The following is a 23,871-nucleotide window of genomic DNA, read 5'->3' as shown; positions in this document are numbered from 1 at the left end:
AGAGGTCCTGGTGGGAGGGGCTGCAGGAACAATTCATTTTGGCGGTTCAATTTCAACATGGCTGAGGTGAGCCACGGAGATGAGGCCGTGGAGAGGGGGCCTGAGGCCTCATCTCCGGAGTCCGTGCCAGTTGACACGACCATCTCCAGGGTGAAACTCCTCGACACCATAGTGGACACTTTCCTCCAGAAACTAGTCGCCCCCAGGAGGTAGGTGGAGACCAATAGGAGCGAGAGGTGGTGGCGGGAGGGCTCGTCCTCGGGATGGTAAATCCCGCGAGATCCGGTTGGTTCGGTCACGTGGTTCCGGCGGCTCCCGAAAGCCTTGCCCCCGGGTTCTCCCTGGGCTCGACCTGCGGGGGTCCCGGTCTCCACCGTCCCGCGCCGGGGCGCCTGTGTGCGCTGAGCGCCGTGGGCCGAGCGGAAAGGCGCCCGAGGCTGCCAGCGCGAACGCAGAGTCGGAAGGAGGACCTTCTTTGCTCTTTAGACTTCCACTCTCATTTCATCTGGCGGTTTTGAAGCGAGAGTTTTGCCCCCGATCCCACCACGCCGGCGCCCGGGATACTGATACCCTTGCACCCCGCATCGGTCTTCCAGGATCCCTTGACCTCAGTGATTTCCATTTTGTCAGGCTTGGTTGGCTCACTTTCGTAATCCCGTTTGCTCGGGAGGATCGTGAGTTTATGGACAGCCTGGACACTTGAACCAGACCCTATCTCAAAATTCAAAACCGGGCAGGTGGTTCAGCTCAGCAGTCTATGGTTCATTCTTCAATCTAGCGGTGAGGGGAGAGGTTTGGGGAAGAATAACACTCCCTTTTTAAAAATGTTAAGTAGATTTGTTCATGTCATGTATGGGTATTTTGTTTGCATGTATGCGCACCACACACGTGCTTGATGCCCACAGTAGGGTATCACATCCCCTGGAACCGGAACTGCAGATGGTTGTGATCCCACGATCAAAAAGTGCTCTTAACTGCTGAGTCATATCTCCAACTCTGAGCATTCCCATTTCTGAGGCCTGGCCCATCACCTGTGATCACAGCCATCCTGGAGGCTGAGGAAGCCTGGATAACAAAGTGAAATACCAAAAAACAAAAAGACCATCTCTTCCTGCAGTCTGGGCAGCTTAGCTTCCAGTCGTGCTAGTGTGCGTGTGCATGTGTGTGTGCTAGGGATTGAACCTGCAGCCTTTGTGTGCTAAGCAACTACTTCACCCGAGCTGCGTCTCCAGCCCTTTTTAAAACGTTTTTTAATCTTGAGGGGTTGTAGGGATGGCTCAGCAGTGAAGAGCATGTCCTGCGCTTGCAGAGTGCTAGAGTTGGAGACCCCGCCCCCAGGTCAAAGAGCTCACATCTACTTGTGACTCCAGCTCCAGGGGATCTGAAACCTCTTCAGAAGTGTTGGGAGACCCACCCCTCCCTCACAGGTGCAAACTTACTCCACCCCTACTCCCATGGACTTAATTTAAAAGAGAAATCTTGGGTTTGAAAAATGGCTCAGTGGTTAAGAGTGCTTGCTGCTCTTCCAAAGGACCTACCTAAATTCAGTTCCTAGCACTCAGGCCCAGCGACTTACTGCCTGTAACCCACTTCAGGCCTCCAGCACCAGCATACCTGTGGCAGATAGACAAGACAGAAAGACAGACACACACACACAAACACAAACAAGCCTTAAAAAAAAAAAAAAAAAAAAAAAAAAAAAAGACTTATGCTGGGCGGTGGTGGCTCATGACCTTAATCCTAGCACTTGGGAGGCAGAGGCAGATGGATCTCTGTGAGTTTGAGGCCAGCCTGGGCTACAGAGCTTGATCCAAGACAGGCACCAAAACTACACAGAGAAACCCTGTCTCGAACCCTACCCCCCAAACAAAACAAAACAAAAAACAAAACAACAAAAAGACTTACTATTTGAGGCAGGGTCTCAGTTAAGTTTTCCAGGCTTCACTTGGACGGATCACCCTGTCTCAGCCCCTGAGGTGCCAGGCCCACATCACACCCACAGTGAAGTGCTTTCTTTTCTTTTTCTTTTTTTTTCTCGAGACAGGGTTTCTCGAGACAGGCTACAACTTTGCACCTGAAAGACCCCCAGGGGAGATCTTCCTCCGGGAGAGACCCCAAACCCAAGGAACACACCGAAACCACAGATTCAGATGCAAAAGCAAGAGGGTTTATTTAGACCAGGTACCTGGGGCGAAGTCTCTTGGAGGACTTGCAGATTCAGATGCAAAAGCAAGAGGGTTTATTTAGACCAGGTACCTGGGGCGAAGTCTCTTGGAGGACTTGCGCGCTTTCCTAGGGCAAGGGGGACTTTTTATGGGATCCCAGGGGCAGAGGCGCGGTTACAGAAGCAAGAAGCATAGTTACAGGGTCCCTATTGGTTGTTTCTAAGAAGGCCAGGGTGAACTTGGGGTCGTATGTGTGTGGCTGATTTGGCCTTGCCCAGGCCAGCTGCTTATTCCTCAAGACCAGGGGGCCAGCCATAAAATATCCTGATTCGACTCAACTGTTTTTTTCCCAAGGCCGCCGACCACAGTTATCTCTCTCAAGGCTGGATGGCTGGCCATAGCTATCTCTGTCAAGGCCGGGTGGCTGGCTACGGCTGTGAACTCCTGTTTTTCTGATTCCTTTAGAATGGCGTTTCTTAGGCTAAGCTATTGGGGGGGAGCATTTCATTGGCCCAAAGCCCCATGTCCTCATAATGGAGCGGGGGTCTTTCACACCTTTCCTGGAACTCGCTCTGTAGCCCAGGCTGGTCTTGAACTTACAGAGATCCGCCTGCCTCTGCCTCCCGAGTGCTGGGATTAAAGGTGTGTCCCACCGTGCCGCCGCCCCCCCCCCCAAGTGCTTTCTTTTGCATGGGCCTTGTCATCTGCCTCTTTACTTTCCTCCTAATAGATATTTTTGTGCCTTCTCTGTATTTGGTGCTACAGATATGATATAATCATAGGGCTTGGTAACATAATGAACGGATAAGTTAGTGAATGGGTGATATGATACAGAGTACTAGGTAAGATAAGAGGAATCTACTCTGAAGAAGTGATAATGCAGCTAGAATTTGAAAGATGGGAAAGAACTAGATTTTTTTTTTTTTTTTTGGTTTTTTGAGACAGGATTTCTCTGTGTAACCCTGGCTGCCCTGGAATTTGCTCTGTAGACCAGGCTGGTCGCAAACTCACAGAGATCCGCCTGCTTCTGCCTCCTGAATGCTGGGATTAAAGGCTGCGCCACCACCGCCTGGCAAAGAACTAGATTTTTGTAAAATAAGGTCTATGCGTATAGGCCCTGGGGTAACCCGATCTCATGGTGGAGATGTCCTTGCCTACAGTGTATGATCAGAGGGGGAGTAAAATCAGAGAGGCTAACAGTCTCAATTAGAGCCCAGGTTTGCATGAAATCTTTTTAATTCAGATTTATTTTTTGTGGCCGGGCTGTGCACGCCTTTAATCCCAACACTCGGGAGGCAGAGCCAGGTGGGTCTCTGTGAGTTCGAGGCCAGCCTGGGCTACCAAGTGAGTTCCAGGAAAGGTGCAAAGCTACACAGAGAAACCCTGTCTCCAAAAACAAAAACAAAACAAAACAAAAAGATTTATTTTTTGTAGGTATGAATGGTTTGCCTGTATTTGTATGTCCACCACATGTGTTCCTGGTACCCTTGGAGGCCAGAAGAGGGCCTCACATCTCCTGGAAGTGGAGTTATTGATGACTGTAAGCCTCCATATTGAGAACCAAACCTGGGTCCTCTGCAAGAGCAACCAGTGTTCTTAATGGCTGGGTCATCTTTCCATTTGTAAATATTTTATGTGCATCACACACTCACTATGTTTTCAACCAGTGTCCCTTCCTTGTTTAGTTTTCCAAACTCTGGTCTTCTCAAGGACCTAGTAGTTGGCTATAGGTCCTCATGTTATTTATAGTACAAATAATCATTGGCCAGTGCTGGTGCCTAAACTGTCGCTGGATATACAGCAGTGACAGTGACCAACAAGGTCCCTGCCCTTGTGGAATAGGCATGGTGTTGATATAAAGAAAAAGTCAAAACTGGGCATGGTGGTACACACTTGTAGTCCCAGCTGTTGTGGACTGGAGGCAGGAGGGAAGAGGGGAAGGTTAGGTGGTCCCAGTTGGTGTTGGGAATGACAAGGTTTCCCATGGAGCAAGATGTCTGTGACCCCACAGCAGGGTGCACGTGCTGAATCAGAGGCGATTTTGTTATAGACTAAGGAGACCTGGAGAGAGGAAGTACAAGTCTGTTTGCAGATGCATTGTGAGTGCTAATCTGAGTGTTCTCAACTTGACTACTGTAAAAATAAAAGAGATTCCTAGACTCACAGATACTAGTGTGTCTCAGCAGTTGGAGTCTAAAGGAGCTAGCAGAATCCGAAAGCTTTTCAACCTTTAAAGAAGATGATGTCTACCAAAGTGTTGTCAGAAAACCCCTCAGCAAAGGTCAGAAACCCAAGACCACAGCGCCCAGGACTCAGCATCCTGTTGCTTCCCATGTCCTGTGGTTGTGTTAGCTTTCTGTCTCTGTAATCGAAGCCTGAGATACCTGAATAAGAAGGGTTTATTCTCACTCACAGTTTAGAGATCCAAAATTGCTTTGGCTTTTATCAAATACAGAAACAGCTCAGCTCTTAGCAGCAGGAAGAAAGAAGGGGCCAGAGTCCCAATATCCCCTTCAGCCATCCAGCCCCAATGAGCTAACTTCCTTCTACTGGGCTTACCCCATAGAGGTTCCACCACCTTGAGTAGCAAAGCCTGGGGACCAAGCTTTCAATACATGGCCCTTTAGGGGTCATTTGCTGTTCAGACTATGATAGTCCACCTTCCTCTCATACAGTGTGTGGTCTGGCTTACAGTGTTCATTCTGCCTGATGCTCAGAGCAGTGACTGGCGCATGTGGATACTCAAGAGATGGGTCTGGGATAAATGAGCCCCAGGTCGTCTCCTGAATGTCAGACCTCTGTCTCTGACAACTTACTACTAGAAATCTCCATTTCGTGTCCCACAGAGCAGTCAAGCTCCGTGTGGATTTCCCTCTTCTCTTCCTGGGTCCTTTGTATGGTTTGGAGCGCGGCTGTCTAACCACCTTCCAGGCCTCTTTGGGAGTTTATGCTGCACCTTCTTGCATTTCTAATCTTCTTTCCAGCCTTGCCATCACGGGCAGTTACTGGATACGACATCAGACTCCACACCATCTTCCGGCCTTGGTCTTATCTCTACTCTCCAGTCCATGTGGTCTCATCATGTCCTGCTGCTCACCAAGGTCAGCTGGTCTGGTGCTCCCTCGCTCCCTGCCTCTCCTCCATCTTTAACCAGGCCTGAGCCTGGAGTGCAGCGCATACACTTTGCAAATGCAAGGCCTCAGACCTGAGAATTTCCCCTGTTGTTTCTCACGAGAACTTTCTCCCCTCGGTTAAGTAGGCCCTTCAGTTGGCCTCCACATAGGAAGGGCTCAGTAAATGTTACTTCTTTTTTGAAAGAATAGTCGATTACTGAAACTGCTCGGGAGCAGTGGGGTTGGAGACTGACTAGAGAATTCCTGCCAGTACAAGTCCTTTACAAATAGACTTTATTTTTGAGACAGTCCTGCTGTGTAGCCCAGGCTGACTCAAACTCAGAATACTCCTGCTTCAGCCTCCTGAATGCTGGGCTCCAGACTTATAAAATGGATACAGATGTTTGGGTTCTTGACTACCCCTCCTCCCAATGCTTCCAAGCTATTAAGTCTTCAATTTCAAGGGCAAAGTGCTTATATCTATGACAGAAGTCATCACACAGAAATTGTTTCTTTATTTGTATCAGTGATCTAAAGGTTATGGGTGGTTTGTGTCGGGTCCTTAGATCACTCCAAATAACCAGAAGACACCCAATATGCAATTACAGGAAGCAGCTTTATTCTCAAGCCAGAAAAACCAGCATGCTGGGGTCCACCCAAAATGGCATCAACCCCAGGGGAGAGTAAGGCAGCCCCTTTTAAGCCTGCTTAGGGGAATTCCAGCTGTGATGAAGTGTACTTTGAAGTGATTGGGAATAGACCCTTACCGATACAAGAATCATTTTATGATTGGCTCATGACATGTGGTTGGCAACTGTGGTGTCAGGGGTCTGTTTTATATGTCAGGGGACTGTTTGATTGAAAATATCGAGAATAGTTCCTGCTTGTGGCGGGGTAGGACCCTAATTGGCACCAGATTGGATGTACCTCCTGAAGATCTGCCTGAAGCCAGACATGAGTCAACATAGGATGGTGGGATAATATGGGGCAGAGGTCTTAGCAAACTGGCCCCTGGGAAAAACAACTGGTCCTGGTCTCTTTAGTTAGTTTGTGTTTGTTTTGAGACAACTTTCATTCCATTGGTCAGACTAGCCTGAGCTACGTAGCTAGCACAGACTGGGCTGGAACTCATTGCAGCCCCCTCAGCCCACCCACTGCTGAAATGACAAGTGTGAGCGGCCACATGCAGATTCAAGTGTGTGTGTTCTTGTGGGTGTGCATGGATGTGGAGGCCAGAGGTCAACCTCCAGTGGCTTTCCTCAGGAACTTCCCACCATGTTCTTTGAGGCAGGGTCCCTCATCACCATGACACGAGGCTCGTCAGTTAGACTCAGCTGTGGCCAGTGAGTTCCCCTATCTCCCTAGTGCTGCTATTATAAGCACATACCATCACACCAGGCTTTTTTACATGTGTTCTGTGATCCAACTCAGGCCTTTCCCAGATTCTGGTCCCAGCAATCACGTGGTAACTCATAACCAAATGTAACTCCACTTCCAGGGAATCTGGCACCCTCTTTTGGCTTTCACAGACACCAGGCATGCGTGTGGTACATACACACACGTAGGCAAAACATCCATACACGTAAAATGAGAAATAAAAATCAATAATTATACCTTCTCCAAACTTCAAACCTTGTCCTGATGCTCACAAGACCAGTATTTTACAATTGAGCTGTCTCCAACCCCTTAAAGTATATTCTTTAAAGCCCAGATTGGCTTTCCCTACAACTCTGCAGATTAAAAAAAAAAAAAATTGTGTGTGTGTGTGAGGTATATGTGCACAGGGGTGTGTGTGCATGTGCATGCTGAGGTACCAGAGGCACCAGGAGCCCTCCTGTGCCCTCCTCTACAACTACCTCGTTCTTCTGAGGTAGGTTCTCTTGTCGAGCTGGGAGCTTGTGGTTTTTTGGCTAGGCTGGCAGTCAGCAAACCCCACCAGTCCTCTCCCCCTTCTCAATGCTGGGGTTAGAGTGTGTTCGGATTGTGCCAGGCTTTTGTGGTGGTCAGGCTTGCCCTGCAAACATTTATTACCACTGAGCCATCTCTCCAGCCCCATCTTTTACATATTTTTAATATAAATATTAGGTTGAGCAAGAAAGTGAAGTCTTTTCTATACTCACAGCCTCCTGGACCTTCAGAAACAGCCTTTCTCTTTCTTTCTTCCTTTCTTCCTTTCTTCCTTTCTTCCTTCCTTTCTTCCTTCCTTTCTTCCTTCCTTCCTTCCTTCCTTCCTTCCTTCCTTCCTTCCTTCCTTCCTTCCTTCTTTCTTTCTTTTTCTTCAATTTTTTAAATTAGGCTGGCCTTGAACTCGTGATCTTCCTGCCTCCGCCTCCTTCAGCAAATCTTACTGGCATGTGCCACCACAACCGGCAGCCATTCTCTTTAGCTGCAGCAAGCAAGGGGCTCCTTTTCTGTGTTTCGTGGCATCTGAACCTGCCAAGAGAGACAGTGGGTTGGTGGAATTAGTGGAGCCCAGGCCTAAAACCATTTAGTCCTAAACAGAGAAAAGCCAGGCCTGCCACTAGCACACGGTGCAGCCCAGCTGCTTGTCCCAGGAGAATAGAGAGAACTGTGTGAGCGAGGAGCAGTCGACAGCTCCTAAATTCTTACCATGTACTGATCCAGGCTTGTGGCCTGGGATGCACTGGGCAGGGTGTGATCTTATATAGTGATGTGGAGCCCAATGAAAGAGAGCAGACAGCCACTGTGCCTAAGTTGATAGCATCTGAAACTAACGGCAAGGAGGTGAGGGATGGGGCTCAGTGATAGAACACCGTTGAGGCCCTGGATTCTACCTCCAGCTGTGGGGATCCAGAAGAAAATCATCCGTAGTAGGCAAAGGTGGCAGGCATTCAGGAAGCAGTTCTTTACAGAAAGAGTAGTTCTGTGTGTGAGCCACAGGAACTCCTTACCCACTGTACGTGCGCAGGTGATCTGGTTGTGGTGAGAATTCGTTTCTGAGCGCCTGGCTCTTCAATGTAGAGTGTGCTCTGGTCTGGCCAGCCTCGTCCCTCTCCTTCATGTGTTTCCAGACCACCCACTTTACTGTGTCTTCGCTGTCTCTGCCATCTTCAGGCTGCCATCTCAGTCATGCCTCCTAAATCTACCCTGGGATTGAGGCGAGCATCTTCAAGTGCAGATGGGGGCCTGTCTCGGTCCCTGCGTCAAGCCCTTTGACCCTTTTATAGTTCCTCTGGCATGAGTCAGTTCAGGTGCTGTGATTCAGGCCCCTCCCTGCCTTGAATGGTGGAGTGTACATTCCAGTTGGCTACATCATGTCCCAGCCAAGTGACTTTGGACAAGCCTTTGTTTGCTAGTTCTTGCACATCTGAGCATTGGAGATGACAGTAATGGAACCTGCCTCGCAAGGTTCTTGTAAGGAAGGGTTTGGTGAATGACTTCATGGAGAATGCTTAGGACAGGCCAGGTACCAGTCAGTGCTCTGAATGTCTCCATGATTACTGCATCTTTGCACACATGTGTGCACAGTACACTGCCCTTGAGTCACCTGAGCCTGAGCCTCAGCACCTCTGTTCTTCTGCACATGGAGCCCCTACCAGTCTGCCACCCACCTCATAATACCTAACATCCCAAGCTTATTCCCTGAAGGCTTGTCTATACGTCCATGTGTGTGTGTGTGTTGGGGGGCAGGCGTCAGAGGATAACTTTCAGGAGTCAGCCCTCTCTTTCTACCGTGTGAATCCCAGGGATCAAACAACTCAGGACATCGGTCTTGACAGCAATTACCTTTACCTATTCAGCCTTTTTTGAAACGTGGTTGCTCACTAGCCTGGGCCTTGACCATTAGACTAGGTGGCAGACCACTGATCCCCAAGAATCTAACCATCTCTACCTCCCAACCCCTGGGATTTTTACATGGGTGCTGGGTACCAGGCTCAGGTCCTCATGTGTACATGGTTTCTCCCTCCACAGTTGGAATTGTGCTTTGGATTTGTGTTAGCAAGGTTGGCCTGCCCTCGTGTTACGCTGTTAGAGCTCAGTAAGTTGTGTTTGGTTGGTTAGTGCGTGTTTGTTTTTGAGACTGGGTCTTGTGTAGTTCAGGCTGGCCTTGTACTTCTGATCTTCAGCCTCCCAGATGCCAGGATTATTACGATCTACAAGGTGTATGCCATCATGCCTGGTTTTACTCAGTTCTGAAGGGTGAACTCATGGCTTGATACACTCAAGGCAACTGTTCTACATCACCAACTGGAGAATCCCTTCTAAGGGATCAGGGCAGCTGTAACTGCAGGTGGCACTGGACAGACTGAGTAGTATTTTATAACCCAGCTTCATCTGTTGTGTTCAGAGCCCTGCTTCTTCTGCGCCAGTCGCTGCTGCCCTCTGGTGGACAAACCATGGAACTGTTGAATCGGGAAGCCCACTATGCATGGTAGCATAAGGCAAGCCTGGCTTTTGTTTTGTTTTTGGTTTTTGGTTTTTCAAGAAAAGGTTTCTCTGTGTAGCTTTAGAGCCTGTCCTGGAACTCACTCTGTAGCCCAGGCTGGCTTCAAACTCACAGAGATCTGCCTGCCTCTGCCTCCCGAGTGCTGGGATTAAAGGCGTGCGCCACCACCACCACCACCACCACCACCACCACCACCACCACCACCACCACCACCACCGCCCGGCTGGTTTTGTTTTTTTGAAATAACGTCTCATTTGGCCCATGCTGGCCTAGAACTCACTATGGCTCTTTCTGCTTCTACATCCTGACAGAGGGCTGCAGGTGTGTACCACCACACACAGCTGCTGGCCCTCTTGGCTCCCTTGGCACTGTGTACAATAGTGACACTGCCCAACAGTGTTATGTGTTTCTCGTCTGGGCCTCTTTCACCTTTCGGTGTATGTACAAAACAATAGGTTGTATTTGGGCATCTGCATAGAGAATCCGAGGACAACCAGGGTTGTATAGAGAGACCTTGTCTCAGAACAAAAACCAGGTTGACAAAGGACTAGCTTTCTCCAGTCTCTACAATGAGTGCACGCTAACAAGTCCAGATCCCCCGCTTTACCCCTACCCGCGTTTCTTTTTTTATTACATGGTCTCTATCACCCAGGATAGCCTGGAACTCAGGCTGGCCTTGAATTGTAAACGGTCCTTCTGCCTCTGCCTCTGCCTCTGCCTCTGCCTCTTAAAAGTGCTGGGATTACAGGCATCAGCTATCACACTTGCTCGGCTCTGGAGCCCTGGCTTTTTACATGGGTACTGGGTATCAAACATATTCTTAGCTATGTGTGGCAGGCATGTTACTGGCTGAGCCATCTCCCCAGCCTCTGAAGTTAAATTTTTGTAAAGTAAAGCCTTAGCTCTTTTACAGCGAATCATTTGTTTTCATTTTCTGTTACTGGACATTGAACCCTGCACCTCATGTCCCACCACTGAGTTCCATCCCAGTACCTATCTTGGGTCTTCAGAAAATGAAATGCTGCTTCAGTGAGCTCAGATAATGCATGCTGATTGAGAGAAAATGCTGGGTTAAAATTGGCCACTATATTCACGTCAGGCATTTCCATATATTTATGGGTGTTTGTTTGATTGTTTGTTTGTTTTGAGACAGAGCCCTAGTTGAACTGGAGTTCATAGAGATCTGCCTGCCTGTGCTGGGTTATTAAAGGCATGCACACCACAACCAGCCTTTTACTTCTTTCTTGTCTGTCTGTCTGTCTATCTATCTATCTATCTTTTAAGTGTCTTGGTGTTTTACCTGCATATGTGTCTGTGTGAGTTTCAGATCCCTGGGAGGTGGGGTTACAGAGAGTTGTGTGAGCTATCATTCAGTGGTGGGAACTGAACCTGGGACCTTTGGAAGAGCAGTCTGTGCTTTTAACCACTGAGCCATCTCTCCAGCCCCTGCTTATTTGTTTTTTAATTCTGTGTTTTTTTTAAAGATGTATTTATTATGTATGCAGTGTTCTGCCTGCATGTCTGCCTGCACACCAGAAGAGACCACCAAATCTCATTATAGGTGGCTGTGAGCCACCATGTGGTTGTTGGGAATTGAACTCAGGACCTATAGAAGAGTGACCAATGCTATTAACCTCTGAGCCATCTCTGTAGCCCTTGGTGTAGTCAGAAGTTTTCCTGGTCCTGCCCAGTCCCGCATCTGCTCAGTCCCAAGTAAGCCTTGGGACTGTATGGCCTGTGGGTCAGCTTTTTTTAGCTATCTCTTTTAACTTAATTTAACCCATTTCTGTATGTATGTTGCCACATGGCCATGGCATTACCGGTCTGCTGGCATCTTGTTGCTCCTTCAGTAATGGCTGGTGTCTCCCTTGACTCTGTCCTTTTTCCCATAACTCTGCTTGGATTTCCTACCTGCCTCTAAACTGCCCTGTCATAGGTCAAAACAGCTTTAATTATTAGCCAATGGAAAGAACACATATTCACAGCATAGAGAAAGACATCCCACAGCACTTGGCCCTTTTTTTTTGTTCGTTTGTTTTTTTAAAAACGGTATGTTGCTATATAATGCAGACTGGCTTCAAACTCATCATGTAACTAAAAATCTGTTTTTTCTTTTTCTTTTTTCTTTCTTTCTTTTTTTTTTTTTTTTTTTGTTATTGTTGTTGTTGTTCTTTAGGTTTTCAAGACAGGGTTTCTCTGTGTAGCCCTGGCTATCTTAGAACTTGCTCTGTAGATCAGGCTGACCTTGAACTCAATAAATCAGTCGGCCTCTGCCTCCTAAGGTCTGGGATCAAAGGTGTGTACCACCACACCCAGCATCAGAAAATTTTTGTTGTTGTTGTTTGTTTTTTTTGAGACATTGTTTCTCTGTGTACCTCTGGCTGTCCTCAAATTCCCCCTGTAGACTAGGCTGGCCTCGAACTCACAAAGATCCACCTGCCTCTGACTCCTGATTGCTGGGATTAAAGGCGTGCGCCACCATGGCCAGCTAGATGCCTTCTCTGAAGAGACAGGGTTTCAGGGGCTGGAGATACAGCTGCAGGGAAGTACACTTGCTTAGCGGGTACAAGTCCCGAGTTTAACCCCCAGCACTGCCAGAAGCAAAGGAAAGAAGAGGGAGGTTTTGCTGTGGTGCTGAGACTGCCCTCAAACTCCTGCCTCAACTGTGCATAGCCACTTTTATCTAGAAATTTTAAAAGAAAAAAATGAACCTATGGTAATGGAATTCAGAAAGCTAGTGTGTATTAAGAGGACTGTTTAGTAGCTTTGGAAGCCCGAGGCCTTGGACCCCACCTCCAGCTTCCTGGTAATGCTAGAAAGCTTAACTTAGCTTTAAAACTTAGTTTATGAGATTCTTTGTTGGTGTTTTGAGACAAGTTGTTACTTTGTAGCCCTGGCTGGCCTTGAACTCATGATCCTCCTACTTCTGCCTATTATGTTATGAAGTTATGGATATGTACCACCATACTGAGCTAGTAATTGGGCTTTGGGGTTTATTTTGTTTTCAGAAGGAGTATCATATCATACAGTCCATGCTGGCCTGAAGGATCCTCCTGTCTTTGCTTCCTGAGTGCTACAGACTTGTGCTCTCATGCTTTGTTTTAGGTGGTACAGAGATGGAACACAGGGTTTTGTGTGTGCTAGGCAAGCACTCTGCCAACTGAGATAAACCCCAGCCCTAGTAATGAGGTTTTTAAATTCGGTTACATTTTGTTGTTGTTGTTGTTGTTGTTTTGCTTTGTTTTGTTTTGAGACAGCGTCTCTCTATACAGTCCCGGCTGTCCTGGAACTCATTAAGACCAGGCTGGCCTCAAATTTGCAGCGATCCCCCTGCTTCTGCCTCCTAATTGCTGGGATCAAAGGTGTGCACTACCTGGTAATTTTTTTCATAGGTGTATACTATCATGCCTGGTTTTCTGCCTCTCTTTCAAAAGGATACCATTTATCCCAGATTGGCCTTAAACTCCTTATGTAGCAGAGGATAAGCTTGAACTCCTGATCCTCTAGCTTCTAGATCCTGATGGATGGGATTATATGCCTGTCCCAGCACAGCTCATTATGTGGTCCTGTTTTGAACCTAGGGTTTTATGCATACCAGGCAATCACTCTCCCAACTGAAGTAATAGTCATGTTGGGATGCATCCTGCAACATTGCCTAGAGTTCCAGCTCTTCAGGCTGAGCCAGAGGATCACTGGTGTTAGTATTCTGAACTGCCCCTTGGGGACCTGCCCCTTGGGGACCCGCCCCTTGGGGACCCACCCAGTGTCCTGATGTCATCTTATGAGAAGTCTCCTTAAGAAAAAAAACCAACCCCTTCTCCGTCTCCCCCTCTTCCTCTCCCTTTAATAATAAATTTTCCGCCCGGACATGTATCTGCATGGTGTGAGTAACTTTCCTCCGCTCCATGCCACAGCCCACCACTGCATCTGCATGGTGTGTCTCCTTTACTCACCAGGGCACCTTGGCCCAGCCCGCCAAGCCTCCTGCGTGACATATCACAACTGGAGCCCAGAAGTTTGAAACCAGAGTGGGCTGCATAGTGAGACTCTATAAGAAAACAAACAGATGGGCTGGAGAGGTGGCTTGTTGCTCTTACAAAGGACTCAAATCTGGTTCCCAGCACCCACGTGGCAGTTCACAACCATCTGTAACTCCAGTTCCAGGGGATCCAGTGTCCTCTTCTGGTCCCTTTATGCAACAGGCACATATATGGTGCACAGACATACGTGTAAACAAAACACCCATCCATATAAAATGAAAATAATAAAATTTCAAAAGAAAGGGGGAAAAGGACAGAGTGATAGAAGGAGACACCCTCCGTCACACATGCACTTGCCTGCACCCTCAAAGAGTACTCTGTATTCCCAGTGGCTTCCTGGCTTAGCTGGAGAACTCTGGCCTTCCTTCCCTGTCCCCCTCCCCCAGTGGAGGGCACTGAAGCCAGGGCCTCAAGCATGGTAAGCCCGCTCTGTTATTTAGCTACAGGCACAGTCTGCCTCTCCCTCAGACCATTTTCCTTCGAGATGTATTTATTCTCTGCATGTTGGCTATAAATTGGTAGCCCATAGACAGTGGGTCTAGGCTGCCTGTAGGGAGGTAGAGATGGCGGCAAACACAGATGCTCACTTGAGTGTAGCAGTGTGCAGTGTGACAGACTCCCACCATCGAAGGGTAAACATGGCTTAGGATACTTGAGTGACTGTGCTCAGATATCAAAAGGACAATTCAAAGGACAGATACTGGGAACCCTTCCAACCCACAGCCCACAGCAGAGTTCCGGGCATCTTGTTTTGGTCCTGGTCTCCACAGCCACTCAGCCTGTGGCTCTGGGGGAATGCTGGGGGGGGGGGGGGCACATGATACAGCCCAAGGAGGCTGAAATTGAAATGGGGTAATTGTGGCTTACACCAGAGATCCTGTTCCTTTCCACAGCCCACTCCGGCATCCGGGTCAAGCCGGGCATTGCTCCTCAGCTCCACTAGTGGACAGGGCCTAGGGAGGGGTGAAGCAGACTGCCTACACTTGAGGCACTTGAGAACTCTTCTGTAAATGTGAAGGACCCCAGAAACGTGCACATTTCATCAGAAGGGACACTTTTCTACAGAGTCCCAGGTAGGTGAACTAGGAAGGAAGGAAGGTAGTCAGACCAGCACTAACAGCACAGAGTGTTTACACACAAGGAGGTCAGAGGATGAGGCTGGGTGATTTCCTCAGCCAGTGCTGGTGTGGGAACGGCTTGAATGCCCTGTGGATTTCTTGAAAACTACACTCAGGGAAGAAACTGATGTTTAGTAAATGCCCATGGCCATGTGTTGGCCAAACATAAAATTATAGCGTAATGTAATGCTGTAATGTCCCTGTGGAAAAGTGCTGGGACCTGGATGCCCACAGCAGTGTCGGTTGGCAGTATGGAGTCTACACAGACTGGGCAGCCGGGACGGGGTCATGGCTGCAGGCCTGCTCCCCTCCCAGCTGCCTCTCCCCCTGGGCCTCAGGTCTGCTTGGGTGGCAGAGCCCTTCTCTCAAGCCCCCCATGGCTCCTCTGTCTGTGCTTCCTTTATCCTCACAACAGAGCAGTTCTTGGCCTTGACCTTCTCAGTGTGCACAGGAGGCCAGCTCTGCACCAAAAAAGCCTGCTAGCTCTCTTTTGTTGTTTGTTTGTTTTTTTTTTGAGACAGGGTTTCTCTGTGCAGCTTTGGTGCCTGTCCTCAATCTTGCTCTGTAGACCAGGCTGACCTCGAACTCACAGAGATCCACCTGCCTCTGCCTCCCGAGTGCTGGGATTAAAGGCGTGCGCCACCACTGCACGGGTAGCATGCTGGCTCTTGACACACTGGGTTCAAGTCCTGCCTCCACAACCTCTTCACTTCCGTAAGCCTTGGCCTTGGTTTGCTCCTTTGTTGAGTGGGACAGCAGCGTCTGTACTGCCCAGATTGCTCTAGGGATGAAGTACTCTGGACCTCTGAAGTACTAAGTGCCCCTCACACAGCCCCACTGCTGCAGGGCCTAAGATGCTAGCCAGCTGCTTAGTTTAGAATGTGAAGAAACAATCCAGCAGCAGGATTCACAGAGCTCCGCCCCTCTGCCTCCCGAGTGCTGGGATTAAAGTGCCACCACTGGCTTTGGTGTGGACTTTTAAAACCTCAAAGCCCACCCTAGGGACACACCTCCTCCAAATCCTTCTCACACAGTTCCACCAACTAGGGACCAAGTATCAAGACATAGGAGCCTGTGGGAGTCATTCTCCCATCTGTGGTGGTTTGAATGATAATGGCCTTTATAGTCCCTACGTTTGAATGCTTGGTCTCCAGTTAGTGAAACTGTTTGGGAAGGATTAAGGGGTAGACTTTGAGGGGTTTTTGTGAGGCATAGTTTTTGAGACAGAGTTTCTCTGTGTAGCCCTGACTGTCCTGGAATTCACTATGTAGTCCATGCTGGGCCTCATACTCAGATCTGCCTGCCTCTGCCTCTTGAATGCTGGGATTACAGGCCACCCATCGGCCAGCAGCTTTGAGGTTTCAAAAGCCCACGCCAGGCCCAGTGTCTTTCACTCTCTCTCTGCTGTCTGCTTCCCAGCATGATGGTCATGGACTCTACTACCCTCTGGAACCATGAGCCCCAAATTAAATACTTTCTTTTCTAAGACTTGTGTTAGTCATGGTGTCTATTCACAGCAGAGGACACTAAGACATCATTCAAATCACCACAACGACCTGCTTCTATTTTTACTGTTTATTTCAGCAGGGTCTCATGTAATGTAACTTAGGCTGGTCTTGAATTTACTGTGTAGCTGAGGTTGACCTTGAACTCTTGACCTCTGGCCTCCATCTTCCATGTGCTGAGATTAGAAATGTGTTCCTGGTTTTATGCAGTACTGGGAGTCAAACTATGGCTTCATGCATGTTAGGCAAGCCCTCTTCCTACAGATGTAAACTGAATCTCTATCTCCATCTCCAGTCCCGTAACCCATTTGTTTTGTTTTTCTTTTCTTTTTTTTTTTTTTTTGTTTGTTTGTTTGTTTGTTTTTTTGAGACAGGGTTTCTCTGTGTAGCTTTGCGCCTTTCCTGGAACTCACTTGGTAGCCCAGGCTGGCCTCGAACTCACAGAGATCCACCTGGCTCTGGCTCCAGTGCTGGGATTAAAGGCGTGCGCCACCACCGCCTAGCTTGTTTTTGTTTTTTTCTTCACATCTTTCAACCTTTCAATAAAAGCACAGCAAACAATACCTCCCCACCCACCACCCACTCTTCCTGAGTATGGTCTATGAAGCCACAGCTGCATGTGACCAAGACAGGCCAGAGGCCAGGCCAAAATGCCCATTAAAGGGCAATTCCAGCAGGACTTCTCGGCTCAGCAGGCATTCACACAGCTACCAACAAGACTAACCATGCTTAATAATCCAAGAGAAGCTGAAGAAGAAAGACGGGAAGTCAGGTAGAGAACAGAGAAAGAAAAGCTCCAGTTAGGCCTCATTTGAGGCAGTCCCTGCAGACACCTAGCCCAGGCTGCCCTAACCAGAGCCCCAGTCATCCCAGGCCAGTTCTGGACGTGCTCAGCACGTGGCTCAACCTGTTGGATTCTGTTGTTCAAGCTCCGGCAGGTTCTGCCACAGCGTTAGGCTTCCGTCATATCTATCCACAGGAAGAGCTGGTGCTCGGGCACCAGGGCAGCCCTCACTGCTGGGCTGACTTAGAGAAGGTGAGCTGGCCAGGGAGAGACCTCCTCCCAGGGTAGGTGACTGAGTGTCTGCCATAACCCATTTGCAAATGCTACCAGAGCCCTAGCTTGGAGTAGAAGCAGCCGACCTGTCACTGGAGGACATGGTACCCACAGCCATTACCCGGGTCTCAGTGATAAACAGAGGTGACTGCCTGGGGCTGCTCACCCCAGGTTTGCTTGTCTCCTTCCTGACAGCTTCGAGAGGTTCACCGACTGTTACCAACACTTCCACCAGTTGGATCCTGGGGTGACGCGGAGTGTCTATGACAAGTTTGTGGCTCAGTTACAGACATCCATCCGGGTGAGTGCCACAATGACCAGAAGTCCTTTTGCTTAGGGTTCACTCTGTATTCGGCTCCCTCAAGATGGCAGCCTGTTTGCAGTCCCTGTCTGCTCAGCTCCTGGAACTGTCATCCAGTGCACCCTTACCCTCCAAACAACATGTGTCTCGATGCCGCCTTCTCTCCTGGTCCTGTAATATAACTGTGTAAGTTGTCCACCAGCCAAGGCAGTGCCAGCTCAGCCAGGCCCAGATGGACCAGGCTCACTTTTGCACGCCCAGCTTCTGAAGAGACCCTTGATAAAATGCCACAAAGGACAGGGCTTACCTGTGTGGCCTGGGCAGGCGTCTCCATGACGGGTAAGGTGACCTGCTGATGTCCCACACAACCCAAGTCAGAAGCTCATTTTTAATAAAAAGGGAGATCTCTCGGGTCCTGGCCCCTGTTTTGGGTAACTGTTGCCTTGCTTGCAGCCCTTGACCTTGATATCCTCCCAATACTAATTCCTTGCCAGATTCCACCCTCCTGAATGCTTAAGGGAAGTTCCTTGTCTATGTATCCTGAATAATGGGCGTTAACAGCTTAGATGCAAGATTGTAAAACATCAGTAGCGAACTTCTGCCCTCCGGGGTTCTCCCATTGTGCTGTAAGCCTGTATTTAACCTCCTACCCCCTTCAAGAAATGACATTTGACATTTAAAATTAAAAATATATGTGTGTATATATATATATATATATATATATATACACACACACATATATATATAATTGAATGAATACTGCGAATGTAATCTGAATACTACAAATGTGATTAATATGAGTGTAAGTAATGAATATCATGAGTGATGAGTGTAATTTAAAAAATAAATTAAAAAAAAAGAAAGGACAGGGCTCCACTCTACTCATGTCTCAGTTACTGTGATGATTGCCCAGTGTGGTGGCGCACACCTTTAATTCCAGCACTCAGGAGGCAGAGGCAGGTGGATTTTTGTGAGTTCCAGGCCTGCCAGGGCTACATATGAGCATGCCTTCTCAGAAAGGAAAAAAGGAGTTCCCATGTTGTTCCTAGAAAGTCAACCATCTGTGCTGCTGCTCCAGGACGGTCTTAAAACAGGTACCTGGCACAGAGACAAGAGGGTTGCAGTCTCCTGAGTTTGCCCTGTGTAGCCCTGGCTGGCCTTGAACTCACAGAGACATGCGCACCTCTGCCTCTGGTCTGTAGGATCAAAGGCATCTGCTACCACTCCTTACATGCAGTTTCTTTTTCAGTGTTTGCTATTTTATATTTTCTTGGGTTAATTCTAAAACCACACATTGTAGAGAAATTGGATTATTCAGGAGAGTGATAGAAATTAGCCAAAGTCTTCCTCAGTGCTGTTAGCAGCTCAGCATGTTTCCACTGAGAGCGTGCATGAAGTCCTCACAGCTCTTTCTTCTCTTCTATTCAGGAGGAAATCTCAGAAATAAAAGAGGAAGGCAACCTGGAAGCTGTCCTCAACTCCCTGGATAAGATCGTAGAAGAAGGCAAAGCCCACGGAGAGCCAGCCTGGTGAGACCAGGTAGAGGGTACTTGAGCAGGGTACCTCAGTGTCTGGAAGAAGACCAGTTCTCACCCATGTCTCAGTTCCTGCCTTCTGAAACGAGACCGTTCGAGGCTTCCTGGGACCCCCGGGACCTTACAGGAACAAGCAGAAGTGGGGGATCCGAGGGCCAGGTCGTGAGCTTTGGCCCCGAGGGCAGATTAGGTGACTAGTCACGTGGCTTTCATTCGTTTGTGTGTGCCACACTTAGGAAGCATGGGCTGTCTCAGTGTGTTCAGTCATGAACAAGTTGCGCTTGGCAGCTGGCATTGCATTGGCCAGCATGGCTGTCTGGTCTGCGGTGTGCTGGACAGAGAAGTGGTGACTGGGGTGAGGAGGGCAGGAGACGGTCATGACCAGAGTGGCCTGGGCTCCAGGAGCCTCCCTCTGCCTCCCCTTACCTTACCTACAGCTCCAGGCTATAGTTGGCATATGCCTTTTTTATTATTCTGTAGTATTGGTGCTGAACACAGGGCCTTGGGCAGGCTAGGCAGAGTTCCAGTGCCTTCGCCCTCTTTCTGCATTCCCTTTTGGTACGGGGTCTCCCCGAGTTCCCTCAGCTGGCAGCTGGAGAGATGGCTCAGCGATCATGAATACTGGCTGCTACTCCAAAGCCGCAGGGTTTGGGTCCCAACGCCCGCGTAGCTGCCCATCCTCCGCTCCAGTTCTGGCCCACCAGCACTCATGTAGCGCACATACATAGATGCAGGCAAAACTCCATCCACGAACATAAGTCCTTTCCAAGTTCCTCCAGCTGGCCTTGAACTCGCTGGTTCAGGGTGACTCTCATGCCAGGTCTATCAGAAGAGGGCAGCAGATCTGACTGGAGTTACCGACAGTTGGAAGCCTCCATGTAGGTGCCGGGAATCAAACTCCAGGTCCTCTGGTTGCTCTTAACACCTGACCCATCTCTCCAGCCATAGCCTAGGAAGTGTTTGTGTGCTTGTTTGTTTGGAGACAGGGCCGAGATAGCCCTGGCTGGCCTGGAACTTACTGTATAGACTAGAAATCATAAAGATGCCTGGGATTAAAAGTGCGCACCACCATGACTGGCCTGTAGGCTGTGAACCTTGACTCCTGCCTCAGCCTCTCAGGTACTGTGGATTGCTATGGCCCAGCCTGGATATCTTTTCTTTCACTTGTCCTTAAAAAAATGAATGATTGGGCTGGGCGGTGGTGGCACACGCCTTTAATCCCAGTACCCGGGAGGCAGAGCCAGGCAAATCTTTGTGAGTTCGAGGCCAGCCTGGGCTACAGAGTTAGTTCCAGGAAAGGTGCAAAGCTCCATAGAGAAACCTAGTCTCGAGAGAAAAAAAAAAAAGAATGATTAGGGCATGGTTCAGGATGGACAAGCAGGTGGGGAGGGGAGGCTGGGGTCAGCTTGTGACTTGGGCCTGGGACTAGAGTGTCTGGCCCTTCTCCTTGTGATGGGCTGTCAGAGAGGGCCGGCCATCCAGGTGAAGTACCCAGTGTTTGCTTGGCTGGGGGGCCTCTGGCTCTCAGCCCAGAGAGTGCCCAAATAGGCCGCACAGCCGCTCCAAGCCTACACCTCTCAAATTGTAAAATTACATTTCTCCTTTCGGGGTGTATCCCACAGGACATGTAGGGTCAGAGGACAGCTGAGCTTCGATAACTGAAGGAATTTGTAGAAGAACCTGCAGTAGTCTTTGCTCATTGACTAGTCTTGCTCCCTAAAACACCTTCCCTTATCAGTCTATACTTAATAGATCTCTGAGAAGCTGGGCCCTCTGAGGAGCCACCCAATCCGGGAAAGGTCACCCTGCCTCCCCCAGTTCTCCCTAACTCAGTCCGTTGGGGTAACGTACCAGCATGGACTCGTGGTCATAAGGACGGAGGCAAGGTCTGGAGAGCCACTGTGAATTCTAGGGTGCTGGAGATGGGTGAGTGTGTGGAGGAGCAGGCTGTGTGGGGGGCTGAGGGAGGAGGCCTGGAGGGGTGCCTGTAGGCAGGGAGGCTGAGGGCCAGGAAGCCAGAGTTCCCATCGGGAGCAGATTCAGGAGGTAACAGGGATCCCAGAAGAGTCCTAGCCTAACTCGGGACTTGAAGTAGGACTGTTACTGGTTAGGTTTAGAGGTAGAAGCCTCCTGTACATTATATTCCTCCTTCCCTGTCCCCTGGAAACCATGTGCTGTAGAGGAAATTCTAAACGGTCTTATTAAATAAGAAACACAGCCAAATACAGAGTTAAAAGCCCAAGAGATCAGAGCATTAGCGAACAGCCTTTAGCTTACCACTCACTGCCATCCTTCCCCTGAGAGAGAGTGTCTCCTGTGTGACCTGTCTCTTTATTGTCTTTCTGTTTTACCTTCTCATTGGCTCTAAACCCAACCACACGATTTCCTCATCACTGCCTGTGTATACAGACCTACAGGTCTCTATGGTTTGTACTGGGATTAAAGGTTCGGGTCACCACTTGGCTGTGTCCTTGACCACACAGAGCCTGCCATGTGATCGGATTGAGGGCGTGTGCCACCACCGCTGGACTTCTGCTAAATAGCTTGCTGTTAGCTCTGATCCCCAGGCTACTTTATTTATTAACATATAAATAAAATCACATTTCAGACAAAGAAAATATCACCATGCTGTGCCCCTCTCCCCAGGCGACCCAGTGGGACCCCGGAGAAGGACCTGTGCAGTGCCATGGCACCCTACTTCCTGCAGCAAAGAGACACCCTGTGCCGCCGGGTGCGGAAGCAGGAGGCCAAGAACCAGGACCTGGCCGACGCTGTCCTAGCCGGGCGCAGGCAGGTGGAGGAACTGCAGCAGCAGGTCCAGGCCCTCCAGCAGGCTTGGCAGGCAAGTGCTGGCCTTGGCCTGTTTTCTCCTTCTCAGGGCCCTGGGTGGTGGCTTCCTCTCTCCCAGCCGAAGGGATCCCATGGGGAGCGGGCTGTGCCCACAGCACCTTTGGTGGGACATGCGAGGTTGGCTCCTCAGTGCTTGTGCTGAAGTCCAGTCACAGCACGTGTTCTGTGCAGCTGCTAAGTGAATGCAAGCAGAAAGGGCGAGAGCCTGGGCCTCTGTCCGGGTGGAGTCCACCCTCTGAGGCCAGTGGTGCAGCGTCTGCTGCATGCAGGCACAGCGGTGTCCTTAAACAGCACGCGTCAGAAGGACCCCAGAAGGACAGGGCTTGGAATCACTCCCAAGGGACTTTGAGGTAGTAGAGCTGGGTCGTGCAATTGTTAGGTGTGACAGGAATAGTGAGAGCGCTTCTTTTTGTTGTTGTTTTTGAGACGGGGTTCTCAGTGTAACAGCCCTAGTTGTCCTAGAACTAGCTCTGTAGCCCAGGCTGGCCTCGAACTCACCGAGATCCGCCTGCCTCTGCTTCCCGAGCGCTGGGATTAAAGGCATGCAATCACTTCTTAGTGGCTTCAGATGCAGTTCTAAAAGTCTCGGGAAGGCCCGAGTGTCAGTGTTACTTCGGGGTCCTCCTCATCCGCTAGAGAGCTGCCCAGTCTGTGCCTAATGCAGTGGACAGTGGACAGCTACTTCCTGAGGCTCATGGTGCCCAGGTTCCTTCTGGTTTGCTCTTGTGTAGCCTGCCCTAGGTTCGGACGGGTAGGTGCAGGTGGAAGACCTGTCCCCATCCCTCCAGTCGCCCAGTGCTTGGTCCTTAGGTACTTGGAGCCACCTTGCTGGATCCTCAACCCCTCCATCCCTAGGAGGCTCCTTAGCACTCTTGTCTCCTGGATAACAAACTGGCCAAACCATGGTCCCCGAACCTGTCAGCTCTGCTCCCATAGCCTCCCTCCAGCCCAGCTTCCATCCTGGCCTTGTCTGAGATGCAGCAGCTGGACCGGATGTTCAGTGTTGACCCTATGTGCGAGCTTCAAAACCTCTCACTGTCTCAGTGCTCAGAGATTGAGCATTACTCAGCATGCCCTGGGGTCCACTTTCAGCCTGGGAGGGGTAGAGTTTCTCCAGTGAAGGCAAAGGAGCTGGAGCCACTTGGGAGTCCTTGTTGGACATGGATTCTGCTCTGGAGAGGCCCAGCAGAGGTGGCCAGGGCATCCAGATGGCCGGGAATACCACCGGGTGGCAAGGGACTTCCCGCTTGTCTTTGTCCTGTGACGTGAGCCACAGACCCAGCCACGTTGTTCTAGGGGACCTGGACTGGGAAGGGCCTGGCACATGGGGTGTGCTTTTCTCACGCCCCACACATCTCCTCTCGACTTTGGTTTCAGGCTCTTCACAGCGAGCAGAAGGAACTGCTGTCAGTGCTGAGGGCACCTGAGTGAGGAGCCGTTGGGCCCCAGAGCAGAGGGCAGTCATGGTCTTGTGGGAGTCCCGTGGATCCAGCTCCCCATTCCCACTGCTTAGGTTCTGGCGGGGTCACCCACACTGCCTTCAGACTCCTGCCGCCGTCCCACCCTGGGCATCAGACACCAGCTTTGTCTCCTGGAGTTGCAATCAGCATTGCCCCACACCCTCCTTCCGGTTGGTTCCCCAGCCCCCTGCACTGGACGGGATAGTGTTTTCAGGATGCTCTGATTGCCGCCTTGCTGGCCAGCCCAAGGGCCCTTGCCATGTTCTCCCCACATCTGTAAATAAACTTCCTCTCCGGCACTGTAATCTGTGAGGATGCT

The 23,871-nt window shown here is 49.7% G+C and overlaps 1 protein-coding gene across 2 annotated transcripts; it reads left to right on the top strand.

The window, feature by feature from the left end:
- Positions 1-4: 4 nt before the first annotated feature.
- Pmf1 (polyamine modulated factor 1) lies at positions 5-23,857 on the top strand. 2 transcript variants are annotated; one of them, XM_042279303.2, is made up of 6 exons: positions 5-209; positions 5,150-5,266; positions 17,602-17,707; positions 19,136-19,236; positions 21,889-22,084; positions 23,470-23,857. In XM_042279303.2, exons 1-6 carry the CDS (start codon positions 58-60, stop codon positions 23,521-23,523), a joined length of 726 nt encoding a protein of 241 aa, XP_042135237.2. In that variant the 5' UTR covers positions 5-57; the 3' UTR covers positions 23,524-23,857. The 2 variants fall into 2 exon arrangements, with proteins under 2 accessions (XP_042135237.2, XP_006976443.3); XM_006976381.4 differs by lacking the exon at positions 5,150-5,266 and having other exon boundaries at positions 14-209.
- The last annotated feature ends 14 nt before the right edge of the window (positions 23,858-23,871 follow it).

Source organism: Peromyscus maniculatus, chromosome 6, assembly GCF_049852395.1.
Source record: "Peromyscus maniculatus bairdii isolate BWxNUB_F1_BW_parent chromosome 6, HU_Pman_BW_mat_3.1, whole genome shotgun sequence".
NCBI classification, from domain to species: Eukaryota; Metazoa; Chordata; class Mammalia; order Rodentia; family Cricetidae; genus Peromyscus; species Peromyscus maniculatus.
Note: the sequence above shows the minus strand (reverse complement) of the source record. Positions and strands in the feature narration are given on the sequence as shown.

What these genes read in the sequence shown, in the direction of transcription:
- Pmf1 (XM_042279303.2), top strand. Translation starts at nt 58, where the DNA reads ATGGCTGAGGTGAGCCACGGAGATGAGGCCGTGGAGAGGGGGCCTGAG. An exon ending in AAACTAGTCGCCCCCAGGAG is followed by an intron (nt 210 to 5,149) that starts GTAGGTGGAGAC and finishes TCTTCTTTCCAG; the next exon opens with CCTTGCCATCACGGGCAGTT. An exon ending in AGTTACAGACATCCATCCGG is followed by an intron (nt 17,708 to 19,135) that starts GTGAGTGCCACA and finishes TCTTCTATTCAG; the next exon opens with GAGGAAATCTCAGAAATAAA.